This window comes from Rhea americana, unplaced genomic scaffold, assembly GCF_003343005.1.
Source record: "Rhea americana isolate MKP2758 unplaced genomic scaffold, rheAme1 scaffold_168, whole genome shotgun sequence".
Taxonomy (NCBI): domain Eukaryota; kingdom Metazoa; phylum Chordata; class Aves; order Rheiformes; family Rheidae; genus Rhea; species Rhea americana.
In genome coordinates, this window is record NW_028185794.1 from 1,183,217 (window position 1) to 1,190,935 (window position 7,719).

The 7,719-nt window shown below is 68.3% G+C and overlaps 1 protein-coding gene across 1 annotated transcript in view; it reads left to right on the forward strand.

Moving 5' to 3' along the window:
- Window positions 1-7,128, forward strand: part of PARP6 (poly(ADP-ribose) polymerase family member 6) — a 7,569-nt gene extending 441 nt beyond the window's left edge. The window contains exons 2-21 of the mRNA XM_085300757.1: window positions 16-110; window positions 212-272; window positions 396-486; window positions 608-674; window positions 811-960; window positions 1,325-1,502; window positions 1,819-1,872; window positions 2,247-2,342; window positions 2,471-2,563; window positions 2,832-2,957; window positions 3,090-3,155; window positions 3,413-3,480; window positions 3,792-3,840; window positions 4,154-4,266; window positions 4,411-4,483; window positions 4,735-4,804; window positions 5,489-5,568; window positions 5,915-5,978; window positions 6,386-6,470; window positions 6,561-7,128. Coding sequence (XP_085156883.1) covers window positions 16-110; window positions 212-272; window positions 396-486; window positions 608-674; window positions 811-960; window positions 1,325-1,502; window positions 1,819-1,872; window positions 2,247-2,342; window positions 2,471-2,563; window positions 2,832-2,957; window positions 3,090-3,155; window positions 3,413-3,480; window positions 3,792-3,840; window positions 4,154-4,266; window positions 4,411-4,483; window positions 4,735-4,804; window positions 5,489-5,568; window positions 5,915-5,978; window positions 6,386-6,470; window positions 6,561-6,663 — 1,782 coding nt within the window. The 3' untranslated portion in view covers window positions 6,664-7,128. The remainder of the gene's footprint in view (window positions 1-15; window positions 111-211; window positions 273-395; window positions 487-607; window positions 675-810; window positions 961-1,324; window positions 1,503-1,818; window positions 1,873-2,246; window positions 2,343-2,470; window positions 2,564-2,831; window positions 2,958-3,089; window positions 3,156-3,412; window positions 3,481-3,791; window positions 3,841-4,153; window positions 4,267-4,410; window positions 4,484-4,734; window positions 4,805-5,488; window positions 5,569-5,914; window positions 5,979-6,385; window positions 6,471-6,560) is intronic.
- Window positions 7,129-7,719: the final 591 nt, after the last annotated feature.

Sequence of the window (7,719 nt, forward strand, 5' to 3'; positions counted from 1 at the left end):
CCGCTGCGCCCGCAGGGGACCTGCGCCGCCGACCTGTACCGCCACCCGCAGCTGGACGCCGACGTCGAGGCCGTGAAGGAGATCTACAGCGAGAGCTCCGTGTCCGTCAGGTGGGTGCTCGCGGCTCGCCGCTCCGGGTGCCGGCRCCGGCCGCGGCCCGGCTTCACCGCAGCCCCACCGCTCTCCCGTCCCGTCCCTTCCCCCTCCGCAGGGAGTACGGGACCATCGACGACGTGGACGTCGACCTCCACGTGAACGTCGGCTTCCTCGATGTGAGTGGGCACCGGGGCGGTGGGCACGGGGCTCGCCGGGCCCCCCGGCGCGGCCCGGCCCCGACTCCCCCTCTCCTGCCCCGGCGGCTGCCCCGGCCGACGCGCGGCTCTCCCCCCCGGCAGGAGGAGGTGGCGACCGCCTGGAAGGTGCTGCGGACGGAGCCCGTGGTGCTGCGGCTGCGCTTCTCCCTCTCGCAGTACCTCGATGGCCCCGGTGAGCGGGGCCGGGGGGGTGCCGCGACGCTCCGCCGCCCCTGCTCCCCCTGCCCGGCGGGCTGGTCTCCCGCGGGGGGCCGTCCCGCCCCGGGATGGCAGCCCTGGCGCTCTCTCCGCAGAACCGTCCATCGAGGTTTTCCAGCCGTCCAACAAGGAGGGGTTTGGCCTGGGGCTGCAGCTGAAGAAGTAAGAGCTGACAGCAGGGACTGGGCCCCGGCCTGGCTCCCCGCTGGGTTTGGTCCCYGGCGCTGGGCGCGGGAGAGGAGCTGGCGCCGGGGAGCTCGGCGCCCGGCCCGGATGCCCACGCCGCTTCTCCGCCCAGGATCCTGGGCATGTTCACATCGCAGCAATGGAAACACCTGAGCAACGACTTCCTGAAGACCCAGCAGGAGAAGCGGCACAGCTGGTTCAAGACGAGCGGCACCATCAAGAAGTTTCGAGCGGGCCTCAGCATCTTCTCCCCCATCCCCAAGTAAGGCCCCCGGTGCCAGCCCCACTGCTGCTGGCCTCCCCTCGCCACGTCCCCTCGAGGGGCAGCCCTGTATCCCGTCAGCCYGGGCCTGGCTTTAGTCAGGTGGGCTGGGAAGCTCGTCCTGGTACCGTGCCTCAGTTTCCCCGTCCGCACCTYGGATGCTGCTGCTTAATGTCACTATCTGCAAGAGCCCGAGGAGGTCAAGGGAGCTCCCAGAAACCATCAAAAAAAGTGAATCTGGTGCTGGCGTTAAGGGAAGGAGGAGCAGGGGGGAGGAACAACTAGYGTGGCTTAGGGGCAGCGTCTGGCTCCACCAGGCCTCTTGAGGAGGGGCAGGGAGGTCAGTRTGGCTCTGGGCCCGCAGGTCGCCCAGCTTCCCAGTCATCCAGGACTCGGTGCTGAAGGGCAAGCTGGGCATGCCCGAGGTGCGCGTCAACCGCCTGATGAACCGCTCCGTCTCCTGCACGGTGAAGAACCCCAAGGTGGAGGTTTTCGGCTACCCCCCGAGCACCCAGGCAGGTGTCGCCCCCTTCAACATCCTGGTGGGTGCCTCCCCGGCTCGGGGCTTGCTTTTTCTCTCCCCCGTCCCTTCCCGTTCCCCCTGCGYGCGGCGGGTGTCCGTAGGGCTGCCCTGGAGTGTCCGGGTCTGGCAACGTGCCCTGGATGTGGCTGYGTCCCTGGGAGCGTGTCAGCATGCCCATGGCATTTCCAGGGCACCCGCCCGCGGTGGAGACACCTCGCCGCGCTGGGGGTGTTCAGGGCCCCGGAGCCRGCAGTGCCCCGGGCACCGTGCGGAGGCGGGGGTTGCGTGGGAGAAAGGGGATAACGCAGCTGGCTCTGCTCCGGCTCCGTCCGCAGGTTGGCGGCCACTGCAAGAACGTCCCCACGCTGGAGTATGGCTTCCTCGTCCAGGTGAGCGCCCGTGCGACCGCCCTGCGTCCCACTGCCCGGAGCATCCTCCGTGCCGCTCTGCGTCCCGCCGCCCGAGCATCCAGCCCAGCCTGGGCTCGGCGGTGTCCCTGGCTTGAGCGCAAAGCCCTGCTTGAGGTTTTCCTCGGGGTGCGGTGAGCAGGGCTGCCTCCTGCCTTGCATCCACTTCCGATCCCGCGCAGTCCCAACAAGCACCACCCGGGTGCAAGGCCGCTTCCTCGGCGAGGAGGGGGCAGAGCCTGCCCAGGCGGTGCCCGAGCACCCGGGCCGTCAGGGTGATCCCCGTCTGCGCAGGGGCCCTCGCTCCTGGCGTCGCTGCTGCGGCGGGGCCTGACTCCCGGCCGCCTCCCCCGCAGATCATGAAGTACGCGGAGCAGCGGATCCCGACGCTCAACGAGTACTGCGTGGTGTGTGACGAGCAGCACGTCTTCCAGAACGGCTCCATGCTCAAGGTGCCGAGGCTGGGGCTACCGGGTGCCACCACAGCCCCCGCAGGACCCCCGTGCCGCAGGGCACGAGGGGGCACCGTCCCCCATAGGAGCTGGGGAGCTCTATCCAACCTGGCCTGTCTCCTCCGCAGCCAGCTGTGTGCACCCGGGAGCTGTGTGTCTTCTCCTTCTACACCCTCGGCGTGATGTCTGGCGCGGCGGAGGAGGTGGCCACGGGCGCTGAGGTACTGGCACGCGCGAGCTTCGGGGCACGGTGGGGCAGGTGACAAGGGCACTGAGGGTGGCAGCTTCAGGATGGCCGGCCCCTGTTGTCCTCGAGGTCCTGCTCTGGCTGCTTCACTGTGGGTCAGAGCGGGACCAGACGCAGYTCCAGGGTGAGGGTGAAGGTCCAAGGGGGTCGTGAGCAGAAGTGGGGGCTGCCGCAGCCGTAGGGCAATTTGGGGCACCCCCGCCCCCRACTCCTCCTTCCCTCCACCTGTGCTCTCTGCCCAGGTGGTGGACCTGCTTGTGGCCATGTGCCGTGCTGCCCTGGAGTCCCCCCGCAAGAGCATCATCTTTGAGCCTTACCCCTCCGTGGTGGACCCCAACGACCCCAAAACACTTGCCTTCAATCCCAAGGTAAGTGCCGTCGGCCTGGGGGGGCATTGCAAGTGGTCGGTGCTCCAGGGCCGTATGGTGCCGGGGACGGCGGGCTGGGGACGAGCCCAGAGCACGCCTCTGACGGCCGCCCCTCTCCCGCCCCATGTGCAGAAGAAAAACTATGAACGGCTGCAGAAGGCCCTGGACAGCGTGATGTCCATCCGGGAAATGACCCAGGTACACTGGCCCCTGCTCAGCCTGCCTGTCCCAGCCCTGTGCTCCTGGAGCCAAAGCCAGGAGGTCCTGTGACCGCCTTGGCCCCACGGTGCTGTGTGAGGCTACCTCGGATGGGACTGGTGCAGGATCCTTCTCCTCGGGCTTGTCCCAGGCATGGCACTGTGGTGCTGGTGTTCATCCATCCGGGATTGCGTGGGGGGSCTGGAAAATGGGGGGCCCACCTGCAGCTCCTCTCACCTCTGCTGTGTCTCTGCCAGGGGTCGTATCTGGAGATCAAGAAGCAGATGGACAAGCTGGACCCCCTGGCGCATCCCCTCCTGCAATGGTAAAGCTGAGGGCTGGTGGGACAGGGCAGGAGGAGGCACAGGGGGCAGCCACCTGGAGCCCTGCGGCGTGGGACCGGGTGCCAGGCACCCCGGGACAAGCTCCTTGACCCATCACGGCTGCCTGGGGCTGTTCCCCAGCGCCAGGGAAAAGCTGCTTTCTCCTGGGGGGGGCTTTGCAATCCCCTGGCTGGTTCCGGGGCAGCGTGTGCAAGGCTGGCATGGCCCACGGCTGAGCCAGACGCCCAGGGCCTGGCGTGGCTCACGTGGGACCCCAGCTGCCCTGTCCAACCACCCTTCTCCTCTTTCCAAGGATAATCTCCAGCAACAGATCCCACATCGTCAAGCTACCTCTCAGCAGGGTAAGTGGCCCGGCTCTCCAGCTCAGCCCCATGGCGCGTGGGCCCTGGGGACCGCTGGCCGTGGGGAGAATGGGGCCGTGCAGGCAGGATACAAGGTATGGGATATGGCACGCGGGATACGGCACGCGGGGTGCAGGATCTGGGATGGGGGCTGCCAGGGGCTGGAGASGGCGACGGGAGAGCTGTCGCTGCCCTCCCGGCACGGCCGAGCCCTCTCGACAAGCTGCCGGGGCCGGGCTGCCGTGCCTGATCTGTGTCCGTCTCTCTTCTCTCCCCGCCGGCGCTGGGTTTGCTCTTCCCTTTCCCCGGGTAGCAGCTGAAGTTTATGCACACCTCACACCAGTTCCTCCTGCTGAGCAGCCCCCCAGCCAAGGAGGCCCGTTTCCGCACCGCCAAGAAGCTCTACGGCAGCACCTTCGCTTTCCAGTGAGTTGCCCAGGGGGCCGGCACGGGGCGGCGGGCTCTGTGGGGGCAACCCCAGCACCCGTGGGTGCCGGAGGGCCCTGCCATGCTGCGGGGAGGTGGGTGGGTGCCGCGGGGCAGGGGCTGACGCAGCCATGGCTCTTTCAGCGGCTCTCACATTGAGAACTGGCACTCCATCCTCCGCAACGGGCTGGTGAACGCGTCCTACACCAAGCTGCAGGTAACGCTCCCCCGGCCGCCGGCCCGGCYGAAGCCGCGAAGGGCCGAACGGCCTGGCAGGTGGGGGACGGCAGGTAGGGAGGGACGGCAGGGCACCGGGAGAGGTACCAGCCCTGCTGCGCGGGGCCCGCTGCCCGCCGGAGCTGGGCGTTTCTCTGCCGTGGTGGCCCCAGGGCCGGGCTGCCAGGGTGGCCTCGGCACGGCCGCCCATCCCGCTCCCCCGTGTCGCTCACCCTGCTGTTTCCCTGCAAGCTGCATGGAGCAGCCTACGGCAAGGGCATCTATCTGAGCCCCATCTCCAGTATTTCCTTTGGATACTCAGGTAAGAGGGCGCGTGCGCCGCTCCGTGCCGCCTGCGCTCCCATCCCACTCCCTGCACGGGCCCGGGGCCCGGCTCCGCACGGGGCAGAGGGTGGCGAGGCCACCTGGCCATGTCCGAAGCATCCTTCCTGCGTGGACCAGCCCCCCTGGATCTGGCCTTTCCAGTGCACCGCTCTGGTCACAGGGGAAAAACCCCAGCATTTCTAGGGAAGAAATGTTTCTCGGGTGTTTCAGTGGAGTTTTCCCCAGGGAGACGACTCGTCTCTCCGAGCAGCTCTGCCAGGCTCTGGCTGGCCAGAGAGCGCAACTCGGCGCAGGTGCTCCTGCTGGCTCAGACCCTGTGCTCGCCGATGGGCATCTCACTGCGACCTTGGTTTGCCAGCGCCGAAAAATGGGGGTGCTCCCGCCTTGCGGGACCTCGGGGCTGGGCGTTGCCCTCCCAGGGCCCGACCTGAGCTCGGGGGAGGTCAGGGAGGTGCTGCGCTCGCGTGTCGCGGGGGGCCCGCGGCGCGGCGGAGCCGTCCCCGGCGAGCYGGGGGCACGGGTCTCCTCTCTCCGACGTCCCCGGGATCCTGCCGGGATCCCGCCAGCTCGCCCGGTGGCCGCAGCGGTCCCTGCGCTGGGGAGCCCCCGCGTCCCCGACCGGGGCCGGGGAGTGACGGYGGTGGTGTCGCTTGTCCCGCAGGGATGGGGAAAGGCCAGCACCGGATGCCTTCGAAGGACGAGCTGGTGCAGAGATACAACCGGATGAACACCATTCCCCAGGTGACGGGCCGGCGGCGGCTGCGCGGGGGGAGCCGGCCGCGAGGGACGGGGCTGAGCTGTCCTGGCCTCAGTTTGCCCTTGTAGCCGGGGGACAACGGCRGTCCTGTGCCTTTGGGCAAGTGCCTGGAGGAGCTGCAGCCCCTCCATGAGTAGMAAGGGGTGGTGCTGCCCGGGGGGCTGCGGCGCAGGAGTGAAGCTCTGCAGCGGTCGCTGGGATCCTGAGGATGCAGCACTGGGGCTGTGCGGGCTCCCGCCCGGTCCCAAAGTCGGGGGGGAGGCGGCGGGGGCCGGATGGTGCTGAGCACGCGTGCGGTTAACGCCAGGGACTCTCGCTCTCTCCCCGCAGACCCGATCCATCCAGTCTCGCTTCCTCCAGAGCCGCAACCTGAACTGCATCGCGCTTTGTGAAGGTGCGGGGCGCCCAGGCGAGGGGCCAGGGCGGGTGGGCAGCGCCCTGGTGCCGGCCCACTCGGGTGGGCGGCGCGGTCACCCCGGCCTGGCTGCGCTGTGCCGTGAAGGGGGCAGCCCTCGGGCCTGCTGCCGTCGTGGCCGTGTCCCCTGCTCCCTCCCGCTTCCTGCTGTGCTGGTGGGAACCCCCTGTTCCTCCTGGACCTTCAGCGCTGGGGGTCGTGGAGGGGCTGGCTGTGATGGGAGCAGCAGGTCTTYGTGCAGAGAGGCCTTAGCACCTACCTGGGGGGGGGGAGAGGAACCCAACCCCAGCTTGATTCACCCCACGCGATGTCCTGGGAGGGGTGGGCAGAGCCCGGGCTGTCGCCGTGCACCCCGGCACCCTTCCGAGAGCCTCTTGCCTTGGCAGTGATCACCTCCAAGGACCTGCAGAAGCACGGCAACATCTGGGTCTGCCCTGTCTCGGATCACGTCTGCACCCGCTTCTTCTTTGTGTGAGTACGGCCAGCGCCCGGGGGGGGCCCGGGCTGCCCRCCGCGGTGTCCGCGGGACGCTGCCCCGCCTCACCCGCTCTCCCCTCGCAGGTACGAAGATGGCCAAGTGGGAGATGCCAATATCAATACTCAGGACCCCAAAATCCAGAAGGAGATCATGCGTGTGATTGGGACTCAGGTGTACACAAACTGAGGGGCTGGGACCACCGCGGTCCTCTCGCCCGGGCCAGAAGGCGTCCGAGGCCGTCGAGTGGAGCAGCGAAGGCTCTGGAGGAGGCCGGGGAAGGGGGCAGTGGGTCTCGCGCCTCCCGGGATCCGGGCAGCRGAGACGCGGGAGCCTGGCCCCGGCGGGCTCCATCCTGTATATAGGTGTAAAGCAGAGAGCGTGCACGAGGCGGATTTAGTGGTCCCTTCTCCCCCGTCCCTCCGACGTCCCTAATTCCATCCCAGAGCGGCGGAGGACCTGTGGGCACGGCCTGGCTCACGTGCCCGCTGCCTCGGGGCGGGGGGGGGGTCCCTCCTTGCATTTACAGTGATGACGTTTTTACCAACGACGAGAAACCGAAGCAAAAAAAAAAAAAAAAAAAGAAAAAAAATGGAAAAAGATGCAAAAAAGAGAGAAAAGAAATCTGTTTTAGCCTATTAAAATTCTTTAAAAAACATCCTGGGCTGGGTGTGCGGCTCTCTGCCAGCCTGGCTGGCGACGGGGCAGCCGCCCCACGCCGTGGCGAGGGGGCCGGCGTGCTTCTGCCCGGCGAAGGGACACGGTCCGAGAGCGGCGCTGGCGCTCTGAACCTCGTCCCTCTGCGCACCGGCTTCCCGAGGCCCCGTCCTGGAGCCGGGTGTCTCCGAGCGTCTCGGCCCCAGCGCCYCGGGGTGCCGRAAATCTCTGCGCCGTCACRGAGAAGGGACGGGGCCACTGCAAGGTGTCACGCCAAAAGGAGTGGAGGGGTGTCTCGCCGTGGAGAAGGCCTGGTGCCACAGGGATGGGCTGGCTCCGTGGAGAGGCTCTAGTGCCGTGCGGAAGGCCCCGCAGCACAGGGCGGCGAGCGTGCCGTGGGGAAGGGCCCGCACCGCGGAGCGGGGATCGCGGCACGGGGGAAAGGGCCACGTCACGGAGCGGGGAATCGCGTGGTGGAGCGGGGAACGTGGACGGGGAAAGGACGGAGTCGCGGAGAAGGGGCGGTACCGCGGGGAAGGGACCACACTGCGGCGCAGGGATCACAGCACGGGGAAGGGACCCCGTTAT